General features: G+C 45.9%; 1 protein-coding gene across 1 annotated transcript in view; it reads left to right on the plus strand.

Moving 5' to 3' along the window:
• Positions 1–21760, plus strand: part of LOC135920076 (uncharacterized) — a 75019-nt gene extending 53259 nt beyond the window's left edge. The window contains exons 2-3 of the mRNA XM_070530342.1: positions 7183–7420; positions 19193–21760. Of these exons, the coding sequence (XP_070386443.1) occupies positions 7183–7420; positions 19193–19543 (589 nt within the window). The 3' untranslated portion in view covers positions 19544–21760. The remainder of the gene's footprint in view (positions 1–7182; positions 7421–19192) is intronic.
• Positions 21761–22011: the final 251 nt, after the last annotated feature.

Here is a 22011-nt window from a genome sequence, read left to right on the forward strand (position 1 = left end):
CCCCACGATGGAGTGTCGAACAAGCCCCGCTACTGAGAGTGATGGTGGCTACGATGCCTGGACGAGTGACGACGACTGGCCGGTGCTGCACCAATCGGAAGATCACGACAATCAGCTAGCAGACGACCACGACAATCCGGCGGACTCCCCTCTCGAAGGCACAGTGAAGGTTACTTCGAACACTGCATCCAGCGAAGGAGAAACGCAGCATCATGAAAGCACATCGACCGGCTTCAGGGGCAGGAAACGTTGCAGCTGTGGTGGTTCGGCGCCATGCAAGTTAACTCACTCTGCCCCTGACATGAATGACGGTGGAAGCTCCTCAAAGGCACCCGCGCTTCGGATTGCAGAGACCGCACCACAGGAACGTCCTTGCTTCGTGCTTCCACCGGATAACGGCGGCGAAGAAAAAGACGAAGAGAATGCCTGCTTCATCGCCAAGACGATCCCATGCTACGGCGAAGAACACCAGAAAGAGGAGCCCCACCATCAAGCCTGCGACCCCGATGATTCCATGAGTGACGACAACTGAGGGGGGCCGAGAACTCTGCAAAGGTGGTGTGAAATAAAAGATAAATATATAAATAAAGTCGTGTCACCTGTTCTTTAATTATACTATGAAGCGCATATTTCAAAATTGTCGTGCGCGCTTTTCAGCCACGTGCTATCTCGTCTCCTGAGCCTCGCTTTGTGTTGACTGCACCACAGGAAAATAGTGAGCATCGCAGAAATCTTTGCCCTTGAAGGCATTATTTCTTTTTTCTGCTTATTTGGTCATTACAAAAATTGTCGCAGCTCCACCAATCGCCTGAGGAAGTTCGAAAGTTCGAAAGTTTATTTAACATAACGTATACAATTGCAAAGTACACACTTTTGGGACCCAACAAATTTGTTAAATAGTGATAGCAATAGAGCCGGAAAAATCTATCTCGCTAGCCTCTCTCATTTACACGTACCGTGATATATTTATTTATGTATTTATATACCTTAAGGGCCCAAAAGGCATTACATAAGGGGGGATGGCATGCAGTAATCATGAACAAGAATGGTCTTTCTTAACAACGCAACATGTTGGGATGAAGGAAAAGTAGTAAGTAATAAAAAAAATAGACCAAAGACCACAGCATAAATATAAAGAACACGTACATGTCAAAAGCACTGCGTATTGCTTATATAGCCTCAAATGTTAACATGAATAATATTGATGATCGATTTCAAGGAAAGCATGTAAAGTAGATTGGAAAGTTAATTGCTGTGTGTGGGCGACATTGCTAGCAGGCGGAGAATTCCACTCATTGATCGACAAAACAAAGAGCGAATACTGATGTTTTTTTTTTGTACGAGAAAATATAGGTGTTATCTTATGTTCATGGTAGATGCGTGTGGAAATGTAGGAAGCCGGGTGAATGAAGGTTCGGTAGAATGGCGAATCACTGTGGTATAATCTGTGGAAGAATGATAGGCGGGAAAATTTTCTGCGCATGACAAGTGGTGAAAGGTTTAGTCTTCGTTTAAGGGAAGATACACTTTCATAACGAGGACAAGATGACAAAATAAACCGTGCGGCTTTGTTTTTAACCGATTCAAGCATATCAGCAAGGTTTGTCGTGTGCGGGTTCCATACTATCGGAGCGTATTCTAAGGATGCTCTGATTACAGTGCTATACGCGTGAAGTTTAGTATCTTCGTTTGCAAGTTTCAAGCGGCGTTTCAGACGACCAAGTTTTTTTAATGCTTTGCCGGTGATGAATTCGATGTGTTCAGTCCAAGATAAATCAACTTTGAAGAAAATGCGTAGATATTTTACCGATAGAACCGATGAAATGTTGGATAGCTAATTAACGAAGCTAGCCGGCCAGTGGTAAATCGCAGTTCTTAACTGAAATATTTGGAAACATCTGACCCTTATGCAAGCGTTAACTTGGCAGCTTCTGTTTAAGTAAATGTGCACGGATGATGACTGAACGTTACTGAGAGCAGACGAGGTTGTTTGGTCGCCTTTCTTGCGGATGGTCTCCTCAGTCCAGAAGGCCACGCGCCCTGGCCGCCTGCCTTGCCTTGTTCAACGGCTTTCTTTCGTAGACCACTCAACTAATTCTCCCGATGTTTGTTGCACTCTAATAGAGGAATCCACTTCTAACCTACATTTCGAATCTATGTGAAGCAGTAATTTACACGTTTTGCAACAGACAGCGATGCGTACTATTTTGTTTACTTTCCTCCTGTGCAGCGTGTACTCTCGTGCAATGTTGATGTTTATCCACCAAAACGGTCACAACTTTATGTTGATACAATTTTAATGTTCGTGCACTACACCGATCACAAGCTATGCAAGGCCCACTCAGGTGGATGCACAGTGTAAGGCGTGAGGAGGACAAAGGCGGTGTATGATGCTTGTCAAAGAAGGAATGGCGATAACAGGTCTATGCTCAGAAAAGTACGACAAATATCAAGCGACATTTAGAGATTCTGTACGTCTTGTGCGACAGTTGCACATTCTGGAGGATCGGCCAATAACGGGCCCACACCTAGTGAAACATACCGAATGGCGAAATCTAATAAAATAAAATAAATGAACGAATCCGTTAAATATAATACAATATTTTTTAACACGTCAGTGTGCTTTAGGAAAACGTACCTGTACTGCGTTATGGTACAGTTCGCCAGCAATACGATATAGTCGGTCGGCATACGAGCGTTATATAAGCACATCTGTTGGCAGTTGCATTCGGCGGGTATATAAACTTCGTATATATATATATATATATATATATATATATATATATATATATATATATATATATATATATATATATCCACCGAGATGAATCCCGCAGCCAGCAGCAACGTCAAACTCGGTATTGTAGGCAAAGAAGGCTTCGCTTTGAAACATGCGCCGTAATTTTTACTTAATAATATTCTGGAGTTTTACATGCCAGAACAGTATCCGATTGTGAGGCACGCTGTACTGGGAAGTCAGGAATAGTTTTCTCCTGCAAGATGCTTTGCTGGGCCAGTTGGCGTGGAGAGTGGTCGAATCCCCGGCCCAGTTTCGTCCACCTGGGCGTCTTTATTGGGCGCCTAAATCTTAAGTGCACGAATGATTTTACATTTCGCCCGCATCGAAATGCGACTGCCGGTGATCAAACCCGGGCCACTGGGCTACCGCGACGAGGAGGGTGCTGGAATTTCTTGACCCAAAACTGGTCACTTTTCATTTTTAAAAAAATGAATTGCAAAATGGCTGTTTTGGCAGAGTTCATAGCATAAGTTTCCACAAAGCGTAAATTAATACGCTTCGCATACTGGGGCTGCTACCTGTGTATTTTTTTTTTTTTTGCACGTCCAGTAAGTCTCTTCTTACGACTATTCTATTCTCGAGTCCCTAGATTTTCGTTGCGTACTCTCAGCAACCACTCTGGTGACCGCAGCGCCAATATTATGTTACGATGCGCATAAGTTGTGAACTATGCTCTGGAGAGGTCAGTCGGTACATTTACTAAATCAATGCCCTAGCTGTGGCGCCCTCTAGAACAAAAGCACCCTTCTTATGCTTTGCTAGTTGCATGCGGTGGAAGCCATTGCTGGAGCTGGACACACGTGATAGACGTCAGGTTTTGGAAACCACCTGCTAAAAAATGCTTAACGTATTGCGGCCATGATACTTCTGAAGTCACCCATATCACATCTGACTCTATTAGTGCACACACAAAATAAATCCTAAGATTCACTTCTGTTACTCCGATAAGACCGTCACTGGGTCTGCGATTCGCACACTGAGACAGATTTAACTTTTTAGACAGCCATAAATAATTCAGAGGTTTAGTATAATTCTTACGTTTAAATTGTAAGTTCGTAAAAAACAAACACCTGGCACGGCGCTTCATGTGTTGCGGCAGCGGTCGGTTACTAGAGTTGACGTCACGAGGCGCACCGACCAATCAAAGGCGGAAACGAGACGCGCGAGCTGGGCGTGTCCGCTGCTGCACTTCTCGTCGAAAGAGAATATATTTGCGCTTTCTTTCGCTCAATTTCGATACGATATTCGAATTCGTAGGGTTGAAAACTATTATGTACAGATGTTCACTCATTTTTTCTGGAAAACCTTTCAGCTTCCCTTTTATACGTAACGCTTCACTTAAATTGTGGTGCGAAAGTTCTACTTAAGCTGTACCCTACGCGTCTACAAAATTTGTCTGAACCTTTTCAGAGGCCTTTTAAACGAGAGTACACTCAAGGAGAAATTAATGTTGATAAAGAATTTAGAGAAACCAATTTAGGTGAAATGAATACAGATTTGATATCTAGAATAAAGATATAATAATTAGCAGAGAATCGTTTTGTTTCAGTTAAATAATCAGATACTGCGGAACAAACGTTTCTGAAACTGTATCCTAGTGTGGAGGCCTCAAACAATAATAATACTGGTATACTTAACCCTAATCCAATTTTGCCGAGTGGAGCTTCGAGTAATATCTTTCTCTGGTGTGAATATCGTGTACATGAAAATGGTCGCCCGTACACTGCCTTTTTTCTTCGCCATCCTCTCCTTTCAGCCAAAGTTCACTGTACCGCCCTTGTGCGGTTCGTCACCCCCCCCCCATATTATATATGTATTTGAGAGAGATATATCCGGGTTCCAATAAATACGCTGTTGTCACAGATCGATGATAATTCGGTCACATCAGTTCAAAAACAACAACAATAAAGAAATTTTGATCCGCTTCACCAGCTGTACATAATGCACAGTTTCTATCACATTTTAGCACAGCTTGCTCTTGAGACACCTACGTGGTTTTTAGGTTCCTTCTCGACATGCCCCTTTAAACAGTCGCGCACATGATAGTAACGATTAGCTGATTTCGATTAGCTGGCGCATCCATGTGTTGCTGTCAGGCGTCTCAGACTTTGCGTCTCTTGTTATACCGTTGAGGGATACGCGTACGTAGGCTACATCCGCGCATGGTGCTGCTTTTACCGCTCTCATGTAACCTGCGAACTCACGTAACACATTTCCCCGTAACAGGTGCTCTATAAGGTTTACAGAATAACGCTACTTTTATTTCCTTTTTTTTCCTGAATAGTTACTAATTATTATGCTTTTTCATTACACATATATTTCTTTACGTACCAATTTCGCCAGAATTAGGAGAAACACAAGAGCCCTAAACCGAAATTCGGCAAGCGCCGACCGGAATTCAGGTACCGATAAAAGAAACCACGTTCATTCAAATCGGTTGGGCTCTGTTCTCTGATTGCAACATTTCTGCCCTTAATGAAATTGCAGATGGCACTGAGCTAAACCCTCCTCTTTCGTTGCTGACCTCAAATTGGGGTACCTCGCGGCGTTGACGTCACTTTCTTTGCGGGTGCAAATACGGTTCGCGAGAAGTGTCTGCATTCTTGAGCCAAGCCGGAGAGTAACCGCTCCTGTTTCTTTTGTTTCTTTCATCTTGCAAGCAGTGCCACTCGCTTCATTCTTCACCTTCGCGGTCAATGTCCCGCACCGGTACACGGCACGTCAACGCTATGTGTCGGGCTTTGCACGTGAAGAGACGTAGACGGGCGATGGAGGCGCAAACCTTTCGGTAGCCATAATCTGAGGAGATAATCTCGTGCGACCACCATCGGAGATAGCGTCACTATCGCGAGATTTCGTAAGACTCGGTCCACGAGCACCAACAGGGGATCCTTTCGCGCGCTTGGCCTGCCCGCTGTAACCGCCGCCGAAAGTGATCGGCCTAGAATGCGTTCCCCGAACTGGCTTTGACAAAGACTTCGGTGTACTTTTACTTTATTCGTTTATGCACGCATGCTGTCAATCCCTCGTGGGATTATAACTTCTTTATAACTGATTGTAATAGTTTCCATAAATAGACGGTCACCACAGCAGAATATAGTGCGCAACGAAATTTCAAATTACGGAACGCATATATAAACGGAGCGTTTAAGTTATTACAGTCGATCAAGCCGTAGAAACACAAGGTGTCTGTGTGTTTGTGTGCTGTGCTGCTTTTGCTATTCCTGCATAACTTAGTTATTTCGACTTCTATTTCAAGACCCACGTACGCACTCACGCACGCACACAGCAGAACCTGTTCAGCGCCGTAACGTTTAAAGTGATTGCGGCACTGCTAGCAGTCTACGTCGAAGGACAGGTGCTGCGGCTCCCTCGCAACTCAAGAAGCGCTCGTCGGACGCACTGGTGAGGTGACCTGTGGCGTCTTGCGTGCCGCCGACGACGTGGCCGCAGCCAACCCTGGCGATCCAGCTGCTGTGCGCCGAGGCACCACGGCAGTGCAAAGTGCGCCGCTCGTTGCTCGTCGAGAGCGACGCCAGCTGCGCGTGTGTGCGAGCGAGATTTCCCAGAAAGGACGACCACGGGTCGGCGGAATGACGCGCCTGTCGAGCACGAATTAGCACGAATTAGATTTGCGTACCTGGGGAGAAGTCGTCGCTCGGTTCAAGCGAACACAGCGAGTACTGGGTGCTTTCGCCATCCACTCTTTACTTGGCATTTAGTCAGCGGTCGAATATGAGTGGCACTCGTCAACTGCAAAAAGAGGGTTGTACAAGACGAAGTCGGCGCGGTGTCGCAAGAGATCGAATGCTCTAGAAGCGAAGACGGGATATTGTTGTGGTGGAAAGAGAGTGCATTCGGGCTCGTTCGATAATCGAACTGTGCTCACCATTTTAAGTTAATGAAACAGCATGTGCGCGATATTGGCGACTCCGTCCGTATACACTTTGCGATGCGAGAGATAATTCCTGCACATGCCGCCTAATGAATTTTAAACGCACCGCGGCGAAAAATAAGCAGCTCTGCTCCCCTTCACTGAATCTCGGAATAAAGGCTACAGAAGATGCAATTCCTTTTTTTTTCTTTTCTTTGCTGCGAAGAAAGAAAGAAATCTGCGTAAACTGGCGGCTTTTACATCCACCAGAAGTAATTTACGAATAGGGCGAACAGTAGCCATTGGTGTCAAAGTGCTTTGACAGACTTGGATAAACATTCGCAGCGCAGCTAAGCACTAACCCGCAAACGCCTACAAACTACACAAATAGAAAAAAGAAAGAAAACGTTTGCATTGACAAGGCTGCAGCCTTTGTTTGGCAAAGTGTTGCTCGACCAAGGCGCGTTCCAAACGCCCTGCTCAATTACGGTCTGTCATCTCAACGCAGTCCGGAGGAGCCGACTACACGTGCAGCGGCAGCGGCCGGGAGCGGGAATCGCCAGCACGGGCATTGCAGCGCAGTCGCGTGGCCCGACTACAGGTTCGAGGCGCTGCGCTGCCGGCCACGCGTGCACCCTGCGCGACATGCTGCCGCTTCGGTCGACGACGACGAACTCCCGCACGGCCGAGTGCAACAGCGACGCGGTGGCAACGCCAAGCAGCTGCCTTCGGAGGCTACTCACGAGGTGAGGCCAACTGGGGCCGTATTCTGGAACGATGCGCGTCGGCGATGCTGTCACCACTCCTTCGCCGCCTGCGCGCACTGATTGGTTGGTTTAGCAGAATCCCATGAGCTACGTCATCCCCAATGAAACATTCGCAGTGACCATCACCGCTGAATATCACCAATCAAAGCAAACAGCACAGAGAGCTTCTATTACGACGATTCCCACAGTGCGTGGCATTGGAAAAGCTTTATTAAAGGTCCTGCAGGACGCCCGTCAGCGCGCTGTGGGCCTATTCCACGGAGGGACCTACAGGGAGTACCTGGCGACATCTGCGCGGGGCTGCTGGACGGCCAATTGCTGGTCTTGGAGTAGCGGGCTTCGTAGGACCTTCTCCCACTTGTCCGAGGTAGAGTCAGGCGGAGCGTGTCTACACTCCCAGAGCACGCGTGCGAGTGTCGCCGTGACCCCGCACGAGGGGCACGCATCGTAGGGGTAGACGTCCGTGTAGACGATGAGTAGCGTGGCGGGGGTTGGGATCGGTATGTGCTGGTAACGATCGTAGTGTTAGCGCCTGCGGCCTGTCTTTGACTTTAAGTTTGGGGTGAGTGATTTCGTTGTGCGTTACTGGGGCGTCCCTGTCCGCCTCCAACTCGTCGAGACGTGGTGGCCCGGGGTTGACGGTGCGGTCGGTAAGCGCGCGCGCAGCGTCGTGGGCTGTCTCGTTATGGTTGGGCGGGGCGCCCGGGATCCGAACCAGACGGCGGGAAACCAGGTGGCAGTGCGGGGGATCCACATAATTTTCTACACTGTGACGTTATAAGCTTAACGATCGCACTCACTAATGGAATAGTTATATTCGAAGTGGGAAACACCGGCTGTCGAATCCATGGTGAATTTTATTTAATCGGCTCGAGTCCAATGGCCTTTGCGTGATTATCGATTTCCGTTGGAATGTAGTCGGCATAATGGATTACAATTGGCAGTGAATTCAGGAAGTTGTGGAATGGCAAGAAGACAGAAGCTTGCAGATGACCTCGGGAAACTAACTTGACTTTTTGACAAGCGTGGCCAGGAGGCCGTGCTATGGTTTCACCGTCCATCAAATATCCACCAAAATATGAACAGAGGCCGACTAAAATGCGAGCATCTTGGGAAAGGCGACACCGACAAAAATCTCGGGAGAGCACTAATTTAAATATAAAAATACCTTAAAGGGAAGCTGAAGAGGCTGTCGAATTCAATAAGACGCTAATGTACGGATGCGGGAACCTTATAAACCATGTAGGTAAAATTTGGTGTTTTTTTTCTAATTAGGAGCGACGTAATCGTCGGTTGAAATTGCGCTGTAGCTCCGCCCCCCGTTGAGTGAGCGAGCGGAGCGGAGACCGGAAACCGCGGTGTTGTGGCGTCAACTCTAGTGTTTCGTTCCTTCGCAGCGTCCGCGACCGTGCCTGACCTCGCTTGTTTCTGCGTGCAGGCCATCGTAATCTGGGGCCGAATCTTATAACGGTTCGGAATACGAACCGTTCGCTTCGCCGCTTACGTAACTAGATGTGCCACTCCCAAGCCGGCGGTGGAAGAAGGGGAGGACGCGACCAATAGATGAGAGGGTGCCACCTCTGAAGTGTACGTCATTATATGACGAGCTAATCGAGGAATTGCAGAATGTTTCCGCTTGCTAAATAAACGTAAAATATAAATTTAATATTATACGCCAAGTTCTGAAGTATAAACGTGTGGTGCCGGGCGTTTACGCAATGCAGAAGTAATTTATTAATGTCATTCTTTTTTATTCTCAGCCGACAGGCGGTATCGCAAGCGTAAATGAGTTGGCAGAGCGCAGCGCTACGTCGTCTGCTACCAGGAGCTCGCAGGATGCACGCAACAGGAACGCACTACCGGCATTTCTCAAGTAGGGAGCGCGACAAAACCGTGAACTGGTTCTTAGGGACACCTTTACTAGCCGACTATATCAAGTTTCCATCTTTTTTCGCCCTTCGTCATCGGCTCGGACATGACTCGCTCGCCGCCGCGCTGCCGCTGTCCCTGCGATAAGCCCCACGGCGCGTCGCGTGATAAAAGCAATGGAACTTGAAATCGAACATTACGATACACGGGCCCTGCATTGCCTGCGCGAAGTCAAATCGAATAGTGTGGTGCTGATGGTGCGCGCTGTGCCGTAAAATTGAGTAACCAAGTGCGGCACTCCCGAACCAGAGAAAAAAAGACAGCCAAGTAAGAGATCTCCACAATATCTTCCCGTCCTGACTGTATAGTTTTATCAGCCGAACGATGGAAGTGCTGAACCAGCCTAGGTTGAACCCTTCTGACTGCTGAACGGCGATCTGCAAGCTATTCACGCTGGCGATAGCACTGAGAATTCGATCTCACCATGCAAATATCTCCTTGGCATTGGCTTTGAAGCTGAGGTCACGGGAAAGCTGACCCAGCCCTTCAACCGGCCAACACAGTAATTGCGAGAGCAACTTTGTGGACGGTGTCGGCAGCAGAGATCTAGGTCATTCCGATGAATGCTTCACGTCCGACCGACCTCTGGGAGCTGCAGGCCAGTGGCGATGAACCGCAGCGCGCAATATTCCTTCCTCTGCGTGGAATGGCCACTCGTACGCTTGCAGCTTAGTCCCCTACATTTGATAGCGTAGCCTGCAAAAGGTTTACTTAGACAGCCAGCAAGGGCGGCGCAACTCATTATCCGTCACTTCTTCGAACGCTTCCAGCCGTGGTCGACACCGAAAGAGAAACGCCAAGCAGACGACGAAGGCAAGTAATAGCCTCCGAAGCAACCAACGCACGCGCGCGCGACGCCCGCGTGTCTCCGGGGACGCGCGACCGGCGCGCGCGGCCAGGGTCGCAAGCCAACTGCCAAGCCACAGCAACGGAACCCAAAGCGGACTGCCCCTTCGCCGGTTCGAACGACCGGTTCGCTTTGAAGATGATTGACAGATGCGTGACGTATTCGAAAATTGCGATACCGCCCCGCTGCCTCTGACGACCTGTGACGTAATCAAAATTTTGGCCAATCAGGTGAGGCCAAAGGAACGGTTCCCCAACCGAACCGTTATAAGATTCGGCCCCTGCTTCGATCGACCCTGCATTCCTTTATTGGTGCGTGTGCGTGTATGTAGAGTGGTAGTCAACGTGCGTGGTAGTCAACGTGAGTGGTAATCAACGTGAGTGGTAGTCAACGTGAGTGGTAGTCAACAGATGAAGCTCACTACACGTACTGCATGAACGGGAAGCTTTTCACGCGTTTAAACCTTCTTTGTAGATTGCCGACAACTTTGGACAGCGCACAAATGCCGATGATCGCATCCCCGCTTACGTTCCACGAGGAGGCATGCAGGAACACAACACTAGAGTTGTTTGACCGGAAACGAGCTCACTAGATCGGCGAAAGATCAGCGAGATCACTAGATCGCGTTGCAAAAAACATACTCACCAAAGAGCATTTCCAACACGAGGAGATCCCAAGACATTGCTTTCGTTCGCGTCGAAAGCACTGCTCGCACCAGCATCGTTTGCTTCTTCGAGAGGCCGGCTCTTCGCAATCGGCTCGTACAAGTAGGGAGTAACGCCGAACTCCTCAGAAAAACGCAGTCTCTCTAAATTTTCCATTACCGTCTCAGAAAAACAGCACCAAACTACGTGGCACCGCGCTTCATGTGAGCGGCAGCGGTCGGTTACTAGAGTTGCCGTCACGAGGCCCACCGACCAATCACAGGCGGAAACGAGACGCGCGAGCTGGGCGTGTCCGCTGCTGCACTTTTCGTCGAAATATATTTGCGCTTTCTTTCGTTCAATTTCGATACGATATTCGAATTCGGAGGGTTGAAAACCATTATCTACAGATGTTCACTCATTTTTTCTGGAAAACCTTTCAGCTTCCCTTTAAGGATAAAAAACCATAACGTACGTTGGCAGGGAGGCCAAATTTCGGGACAAATAAATTGGTTGTTGAAAGAGATCTGCTGAAACCTCATGTCACGAATTAAGGCGACAATGTCGGCAAGTGTTGAAGAGAGGTCCACTCGGTTCTATGGCCTACGCCAGCGCCCGGCAACCATCGGATAGCTACACATATAAGCGAGATACTTAGCCGTCAGCTTTACAGGGTGATTTCTTGCAGGGTGAGCGCTGGGTCCGAAACTTGAGACCTGGGCGGCTTGCACGAACAGTTAATAACGAAAATAATGTCGAATTTAAGAACGCGTTCTTAAATGTTCCCTAGACAACGCCTAGTCCGCACAAGAACGCGTCTTTAAATTCCTTCTTATCTTCGTTATTGAATGTTCGTGGCAGCCACCCGTGTAGTCGATCAATTTAATTACAATGCACTTTACGGCGTCATTATTCGATGGCTGATACCGGTTTTCGAGCAATGAAAATGCGAACAAATTGTATAATGTGCAGAATGTCACCTTCCCTGAACTGGCAACGTTTCTTAATGATGTCCTCGGCAGTGGCACAACTCTTGAACGCAAGTAAGTGCGAGGAGTTGTGCGCGAGGATTTTGAGTACGTGGGCAACATTTTTGGAGTTCGATACCTGCTGGTCTGCGTTGCGGTGATATAATAACAGGACGGCAACAGGGTAGACAATAGGGAGAGCATACAAATCCTGCATGTATAACTGCACAATGGTGACCGTGATATGGCAGTGCTTTGACAACTAAATGCAAGTATACTGTACATGTCATGCCCAAAGGTGCACCTGGCCCGGCGAACAGCAATTGTCATGCGAGGGTGTGAGCGGCTTCCGCCAGAGCATGCTAAATGCATGGACGACGATATAGAAACAGTTCGAACAATTATTGCGCCATACATCTTGCTCCGAGGTGCGAAATGCCGTTGTGCATGCGTCCATCGTAATACCTAAGCACATCTTTTTTTCCGGTTTGCAGCTGCTGCGGTAAGCCATCAGTACGGAAAGTAAAACTGCTGCCAAAGTAATAGGGGGCACCCTAAGGAAACCGACAGGTGGAAATCAAAAGCCGTACACGACGGCATTTCTCGTAGGCGCTGCGCGACGCCGAGAAAGCTTTAGCTCGGGCCTCCTATCGAAATACATGAAAACTGGCAAATCGGTTTTTTTGGGCAACCACAGCCCGAAATTTCTTTAGGTTTGATACATTGAAAGGAAAAATCTTCAAATACAGTTACTGTTGGTTGCGAATTTATTTCGTAAATTTCTTAAAGAAACCATTAGTACAGATCACATACTTTCAGAAAACGAAATTATCTGTAACTGAGCAATCAAAAAATGATACCACAAATTTGTTAGTTGCGCTTAAAAGTACATCTAAAGCGGACAAAATCTATATTTTACGCACGAATCTCAAGAATGAAACTGATTTCTGAGTAGAACTATTGCGATATCCTTGTAAACGATGTAAGGTATTCACATAAGAGATAAATTGTATTAAATTTGTCTGTTTTGGATGCTCTATAATGGGTACAGTTTACGGAACGGCGATGCCTATTCTAGGTGCAGAGTTGCGACTTTGTAAGCTTCGTGCTTCTACGTTTTACAACCTTAGCAATTTTTGAAAAGTCCTTTCATAACATCCAGAACCAATACGAAATTCTGCTTCTCACATTCGCTGGAAACTAACATTCTTTTTCAATTGCGCCAAATTTCATAAAATTGGCCCAGTGGTTGTCTCGGAAAAGTGGTTCTGCCTTTTACATAAGTTTGAAGAGACGACATCGCAGTTAGATCCGAGATAAAGCGGCCGCGAAGTGCTTCCGACGATTATCCTAGCCCGTTCGCTTTGGAGCATTAAAAAAAAAATAATAATAACGTGGCTGCTTTTCGGGAAGGCTCTGAAAAACCCGAAATCAATCACCTCTGCGTTGGCCTCGCCGTGATTAACAGTTCTAAGAAGGACAAGTAATTTCCAGCCGACAAGCGGCCACTCTTTATCAAGGGCACTGATAACGCTGGCGGGACAACCTTTGTGGTGAAGTTCATTGCGCAGGGATAGTCTTTAATTCTTTTATTTTCGTTTCGTTGACGTCATTATATGTCATCGCGGGAAGTTTGAAAAGTTTAAGGTCACTACACGACGTGTTGGCACTCCCGGGAACTAAACCCTGATGTACAGAAAACCTGGATACGTGTTTATCGTTTCGCACGTGCATATGTGCCGTGCAAGCATTGCTAACAGGAAATATACTGCATACCTTCTATTACAAACAATCTGACAGTTTTGAAAACATATCATAAATTGCTTGAATGTAAAGTTAATGTGTTTAGGCTTAGTTTGCAATGAAATGAATGACGCTTGTGCCGGCACGCAATAGACGAGACATGAGCTGAAGACACCGCGTGTGCACATCTTGCCTTCGGGAGGCGGAGTGTCCGTTCACAAGTTACAGCGATAGAACTCACAAGGAAGAAGAGTTACGCCCATGAAACTGTAGCTGGTAGACGCTTCGCCGAGTTTCCAGATAGACAGGCATTCATGTTGACATGCTCCATTGCTAAGTGCTCTGACGCGTTCGAAACTTTGAACGCGCTGTCCCTCGGATAAAAGTATGCACGGCATGCCTAAGCGTGAGCTAGGGAGCTCTCATCGCCCTTTCTGGGAAACCATAACAATTTCCATTAGGTTCGTTGCCTTTCAAAGAAAAAAGGTAACATGTAGCAGTTGTGTAGCAACTACATTTGTCACTTATCCTGGCAGTGAATGTTTTAAATATTAGCAAAACTCAAAATATATAAAAAGCGTCATGTTTATAACTCTGTAATTCAGCAATCAAAACTTACATAAACAAATTTCTAGACTACGCCTAGTGATATGTCCCAAGCGGACAAATGGGATGAATGCTGCACCTCTCTGAACTGTACCACAGTTTTTTTAATATGACTTTCACAAAACGCTTGTTAACACTGTAACAATCTCACGTACACTAAGACTTCTTATTGATTTATTTCGCAATGCTGCAGGCCCTCGTCGGGCCCATGCAGGAGTGGTTAGAACGCGGAATACAGTACAGTTATAGAGAAAAAAGTGAAACTACTGTATCCAAAACAAAGAGCATTAGTACGCACAAAAAGTAACATAATAAACACACACACTCTTCCTAAATGAGCGGTTTGTGAAGCAGGAAAAACAACGTCTACCATAAGTATGCATCGACAAGAGGCTGCATATGAAATGAAAGTAACTTCAGTTACTTACCACCATTCGAATTCCGTATTCTCTATACTGTCAATAAATGCGTTGGCAGATGGGCAGTTTAGGGCTGCAGAGGGTAGCATGTTCCAATGGAAAATGGCGTGTGGGTATAAAGAGTACTTGTGAGTGTTATTATGGCTGGGAGGGTGCTGTATTGATTTATTATGATTTGTTCGGACAGAAAGTCTGAATGGCGCTTGAATGTATGTTTGTTGTGGTATTCGATAGCAGCCGTGATAAAGCAAGTATAGAAATTTTAATCTGGAAATCATTCTACGTTGAGTCCGTGGTTGAACGTTGAATGCTCATTTGACGCGAATATTGCGAGTATATAAATGTCAATGCTAAGTTCTGTATGCGTTCTCGTTTGTCGGTTAAATACTTCTGGTGCGGGGCCCAGAAAATTTCAGCATACTCTTAAGCGGGTCTAATGAGGGTCCTGAATGCATTTACTTTAAGACTAAGTGGTGTGTGTCTAAGTTTTCTAATCAAGAAATGTAGTTTACCAAGCGCCTTGTCCTATATGTTATTTGTATAAACTTACCAATTTAATTTCGTTGTAAGGGTGACCCCGAGATATGTGACCTCATCAAATTTTCTTAGTGGTATGTTGTTTATTGTGTATGTAAACTGAAGCGCATTTTTCTTGTGTGTGAAGGAGATACTGGTAGTTTTTTGTTGCATTCAGTTTCATCCCCCCATTTGTTGCACCAATTTTGTATCGCAGCTAAGGAACCGCTTAGTTTTGCCTCATCGTTTCTGGTATTCACTTTTGTGTACACTACGCAATCATCGGCGAATAGGCGCATTTGAATAGGCGACTGAATGCATGAACGAATATAATTGATGTAGATTAGAAATAGGGGGGCGGGGGCCCAAGAACCGATCCGTGTGGTACACCAGAAAAAAATGTTGATATATTCAGACATAATATCATTCATAGCTACGCATTGCTTTCTCTTTTCGAGATAGTTCTTGATCCGTGATACTTTTTTTTCTTGTGTACCAGATGACGAAAACTTCAAAGGCCTTAGAAGAAACGAAGAAAATGGCATATATTTGGCTTCTGTTATTTATTGCGGTAGCTATATTATGCGTCATCTCAGCTAACTGAGTAATAGTATACTTAGACCTGAACGGAAGCCATGTTGCCGGCTGTGTAGTAGGTTATTATTTTCTAAGTGCACTATTTATTTATTTATTTATTTATTTCGGATACTTTCCTGGCCCGAAGGCATTACAGAAAGGAGTGGTAAGTGAACAAAAAAAGTACATCATTATACAATAATAGGTATTACAAAACGGCAGAAAATACAGCAGTTTTGAAGTTGCCAACGTCAGAAATGGCAGCGATGGAGGGAGGAAGGTCGTTCCAGTCGGCGCTGGTTTTAGGAATAAAAGAACCATGACACATCTTTGTTCTAAAATATGGAACACCAACTTTAAACATGTGATCGAAACGGGATGAAATGTATGAAGGGCGAGTAATAAGATGATCCTTTAATAGTGGGTTGTGGTGATACAGCCTGTGGAAAAGACACAGTCTAAAACATTTACGGCGCAAGGAAAGCTCCGGTAATGTAAGTGTGTTTTTCATGGAAGTAATGCTGGCGTAACGGGAATAGTTAGATAAGATAAAACGTGCTGCGCGATTCTGGATGGATTCTAGAGTGTTTATCAGTGTGAGTTGATGGGGATCCCATACGGTGGATGCATATTCTAGCTTTGGTCGCACTAATGTTTTGTAGAGGGTAAGCTTTAACGGCATAGGCGCAGCAGAGAAATTTCGACGCAAGTATCCAAGAACCCGGTTAGCGTTATTAGTGACGTGTTTGATGTGCGTATGCCATGATAAGTTACGTGAAATATGGACACCTAGGTATTTGTACGAGTTGACGGATTCAAGAAAAGTATCGTGAAGTAAGTAAACACGCGTATTGTCAGTGTTAGTGCGGCTTGATACATGCATTGTTTTACATTTATTAACGGCCTTATAAATAATATTTTCAAACAATTTACTGGATGCACACGTTAATGAAACAGGTCTATAGTTACTCACTGCACAGGTATTACTTTGGCCATTCGCCAGTCGTCAGGTATTACTGAAGCTTTCAAAGATCGCCTGTAAATTACGTATAAGTATTTTGACGTCCAAACTGTATGTTTTTGAAAAATGCGTTTGATATAAGATCAGGGCCACAGAGTTTCTTTACATCAAGATTTACATTACATCAAGAGGTTGTCCTGTTAAATACAGATTGAAAAAAAATTCATTAAATTTGGTCGCTATGACGTCAGGCTGAACAACAGTCGTTTGAAACAGTAATGTGCGATACGGTGTGCCATACCCTAGATAGGTAGCGCCAGAATTTTTGTGGTTCATTCTTCATGTAAGAAGGCAGAGTAACAGTGAAAAAAAAATTGGCTGAAGGCTTAGCTTGGTTAAGCCTGGAAGATTGCGAAAGCAATACCCTTGGCTGCGCCTTGGTTCGGCTGATGGTGTGGACATGGTTGCCCTTTGTTAAACTTACGGCTATACATCATCCGACATAGCAGCCAGGCAGCGCTCCGACCACTGCGAGGAGCCGAATTGTAGCCCCATTTATCCTCCTAGCGTGACGTCACACCAGCGAGCGCCCTCTCTCGGTAGCGCCGCAGCAGCGGCGCGCAAGGCTTCGCATCCACCATCGATGTCGCGAGCTGGGGCCCCGTCTGTCGGTGTGGCGTGACGTCACACGGTCACGTGACGCGCAGCTGTGTAAGGAGGCGCCACGACCACCGATGGGCCGAAAGTGCGAGCAGTATTGCTTTCGCAATAAAACGCTCCTTGGCCGTTTGGATGTTTTCTTGTAGCAAGCCTACGAGATCTTGCAGGTCACGTGTGCTAGGGTTTCTTTCTGCGCTTCCTTTTAATGTTTCGTTTTAAATGTGTTATTTCGCGCGATACCCAAGGATGTGCTCTGTTCACTGGGTTTTTTTCCGGAGGGAATATAGCTTTCTTCACAAAAATGTACAATATTCTCACGTAGTAGTGCCGGTGAAGAAGGCAGCCAAACTGTGATTATAGAAACTGGCCTTATATTGAGCGTACCTGTGCCCAGAAATACAGGCTACACTCAGTGCTCAACGAAAACGGCGAACACAGTCGGCGATCGTTGAAAAGGTGATATCAGCGGGTCAAGCGCGTCGGCTTTTATACACCAGTCGTCGAATGTTCCAGAGTAATCGCTGGGACCCGCGTGCCTTCCACAAAATTCTACAGCATTCGCGTCGCGCATACATGCAATCCTGCATTCTCGATCGACAACCTCCATCGCTAAAAAGCGCGAAAGCACAAAGTCGACATAGCGACTTGCGCCTCCAAAGGCTATAATCTTCTTGAGCCCAATCACCTGACCATATGGGGTTTACGGACGGTATTACGTAAATTGTAAGGCCGTGAAAGTTTCGAGTCACTTTCATACTGTACCTAAAGGTTCGAAAGAACCAGAAAGTCGTTATGCACTGGAAAGTCGTATGAAGAGGCAAGGAATCTCATGCGTATTTTTCAGAGAAATGTTCGCAATTTCACGAAAAATTTGTCCTGGTACGCGGGCCGAAGCCGGGATCAAAGCCTTTCCGCTGTCATAGCTAACCGAGAGTCTAGCTGTAGATCGCAGGACGATGGCGAATCAATCGGCAACTCGATGAACATGGAGTCGTGTGGATTTCAGCGTCCATTTTATGAGCATTCCTCCACCTTGCGCGCTTCGGCAGGACTGACTTTCTCTGTTCAGTGTCGATGTGCTTCGAGTTGTCGAAGAATTCACCGTTTTGCTGCAATCTGCTTGCTTACTGGTCACCTCAGATTCCGGAAAGACCAGCCTGGAAAGCCGCTGGTGCAGAGGTCGATCTTCCCTGACCAGGGAAGCTTTCTGACTGAGAAGCCTTTAGGGTTGCCTATATAGCTTTGCGCAAAAGTCGGGTGGACGGCAATTTCCTTTCGATAACACACCTCCACCTTGCCTACTTACGCATACCCGAGTTTCCATTTCCAAAAAGCTCTGCAAGACCTAACGTTCATACATTACAAATGGGTATTCAGATCGCCGAAAGGATGAGACAAAGCTTTTTATCTCACCGTGCACGATTAGATGAGCTTTTGTTGGAAGTAAGTGGAAGAGTATACGCACTTATCCATGTCCACATATGCTGCAATTGGGCATAGCAAGCCCCTTCTCTTCTTGTACAATTACGTTCTCTAAAGCTGGTTCAGCACCTTACTATTCCTATGGCAGAACTCTTTTCTATAGACAATCATTTTTTCCTAGAAGTGTAAAACATAAATCTTTAATTCATTCGTTTTAAAGGTATTGAAAGCATCATAGGCATTCAGAAGCATATTCGTTTAACTGTGCAGATTGCGTTATTAGCAGCTTCAAACAAGCTGAAACCATCAAAAAGTTGGTGATTTCCATATAATGCGATCGTCTGCTGTACCGATTTTCAAGCTCCCGGCTTGTGCTACAGTTAACGCATGCAGCCAGCGACGTTTACTCTCCTCGTGGTTGAGTCGCACACAATCGCATCTTTTCTCTTCTTCTTTCAAGTTCGCCCCGCCCAGAGTAGCCGGCAATACGGCGTTGTCGGCGCCGAACAGTGCACAGCGACGACAGGAGTGGCCCACCGTCTCGGGCATCGCCTCACGTGTGCCTGACGTCTACTCGGCGGCACCTTGTCCCGGCTGTTGCGGCAAGACTGTTCCACGCTCCGCAGGCGGCATCTCGGTGACCTTGCCGAGGTCAGGCAGAGAGAGGGTGCGCCCCGTCCGCAGCATTGACACAGGCCCAGCAAGCCACCTTTGCGGTCTGATCACTGGATGCTGGGAAGATGCTTCAAGAGGCTTTGCGCGTCTTGTAGTGGGATGTGGCCCTCATAAGCATCTCTATTGTAGGAACTGAACGAGCGGTCCGAGCAGTCGCTGGACATCTTGTTCTCGTCCGACTGATCGTCGAAGGCATTGTAGCGGTTCTTTCTTGGAGGCGTGTTCCCGCAATGATAAACCGAAACAGATAGAATAAATAGGTAGAAATAAAAGTGTAGACAATCATTTATGTTTAGGTACGTTCTATTAGTAACACAAAGCTTTTCTAAGCACTTCAGGACGGCCGCCAATAAAGAAACGATCTGTCTCATGATATGCCCTTGCATGCAATACACAATCACCGGCAAGCACTCATCTCTGATTTTCGATACCATCTCAAAGATTAATAATAAGCAAGAAATGCAAGCTGCCCCAACACGGAGCCATGCGGCACACCAGACGTAAAAGCAACATCATCCGAGCAACTCCCATTGAAAACGACTCTTCTTCAACGCACTTGCTTAACAACATTGCACTGGAGGGGAGTAATATTGAGTAATGTTCTAGCTACTTTTACAATTCACCATGATCTCTCAAGTTACTGCAATCAAAAATACTATTACGAGCAAAATTAGAGTAGGCATCCGCCATATGAGTTTTATTAAATTTATTACCTCATTAAAACCAAATTCCATTAAATTCATTACCTCATTATAGCTCAAAGTTCATGCACTCTTTTTAAAAGCAACTTATGATGGAATGGGTGTTCTATCCGCAAATATCACTTACCTTGAATTTCCAGCTCTTAAAGTGATATCTCCATCGCAACATATATCTTATCGTATTGATCAGCTGTATAAAGAAGGCATCAAGCCTAGTCACACCAAGTTTCCTGTGCTCCTTTTTGCCTTGCACATGCCTTCAATGGAATAGACCTCGCGGAGAAATCCTAAGCAATACTAATGATCGTGAGTTTCATACAACGCCATTTTGTGGTTACTTTTTGCATTGCTGAACTTGGGCATGCCGACTTGTTCTGAAGTAGCAAAGAAATTTCAGGCTCTTCGTGAGGAGGTTGCCGAACTGAAAACTAGCCTAGTGATGTTTAATGATATCTGTGAATGGTGCGAAAAATGGAAATGAGGCACTGACCAAAGAAAACAAGGTCATGAGAGATGAAAATAAGAAACTTAATTAGTAAACAAACATGTGTGGTCTCGAACAATATTCCTGACTCAATAACGCTGAGCTGAAAGCCATCCACGAGTCAAAAGGCGAAGACTGCCTGGCAGTCGTCCTAACTACTGGTGAGAATATTAATTGCCCAGTCGCCAGTACAGATACCGGCACTGCACAGCGGGCGCCTTCGAAAAATGGAAGCCACGTTATTGGGTGATTCTGTTCGCGAAACAAGAAGGCTGAATTGACTAAAAAGGCAAGAAAGACGCGCCTGTCCACCGCCGAGATAAGGTTTGTCCAGGGCACCGGCCCCAAACCTGTCTATGCGAACGATCACCTCACGCCAGAGTGAAAACGCCGTTTTGCGCAGGCACTTGCGCTTAACAGAGCACACCAGTGAAACCACCTATGGAGCGATAATTGCGCAATCAGATCCCGGATGACCGATGACAGTCGCGTATATCGAGTTGCGTGTGCAGAAGACTTTGGTACCTTCCGCTAGATAAGCTGTCGTTTTTCATTTTAATACCAAGCCTAAATCACCACGGCCATCTACACGTGCCAACAAATGACACATCTGTTACACGAAAAGTCGTCAGCATTATCGCTTCTACACCTAAACGTCCGACGTCTTAGAATACACAACGATGATCTTGTTGCGTTCCTTTTCTTACTCAATCATTCATTCTCTATCATATGTTTGCCTGACACATGGTTATCTGGCAATGAAGGCATTTGTATGGACTACCAGGTTATCGTTCCGGATATTGTAATCACGAATTTCGTCGTTGTGGTGGAAGTGCCATACTTGTAAACTCGTCCTTAACATACACGCATCGTCTTGATATCAGATTTGAAAATATTACCTGTGAATCTGCTTGCCTCGAGTTTAACCATACTGCCATACCAATTAACAGTCGTAACAACATCGTAGCTTCCATATATCGGTCGCCTTCATCTTCGTATCCAGAATTTTGCAGTCAATTAAGCAACATCCTTAATAACTTGGCAATATAAAATAAAAACATTGTTATATCTGGTATATGGTGTTATATCTGGACTAGGACAAATTTTTGTTCAACTACCAAGGTTTTCTGTGGAGGAACCCGTTTGGGTTTCCTTTGTAGCAGTAGGCTGCGTTTGGGTGGATGTCTTGTTTTCCATTTATTTGTTAACATTAACATTATCAATCCTGATAGTGCATCATGTTTTGAGTACACACACTGTTCATACAGCTTTGGCTTCTCTTCGCATATTTCAGCTCCAAATAGGAGTGATTTACTGGGCTCCAGTACACTAACAGATCGTATTATCCCCAACATTTCATCTGATCACATTGCAGCAGTGGTAGATTATTGCATTAAAGACAATTATCCATTTTTTTTT

This window comes from Dermacentor albipictus, unplaced genomic scaffold (assembly GCF_038994185.2).
Source record: "Dermacentor albipictus isolate Rhodes 1998 colony unplaced genomic scaffold, USDA_Dalb.pri_finalv2 scaffold_86, whole genome shotgun sequence".
NCBI classification, from domain to species: Eukaryota; Metazoa; Arthropoda; class Arachnida; order Ixodida; family Ixodidae; genus Dermacentor; species Dermacentor albipictus.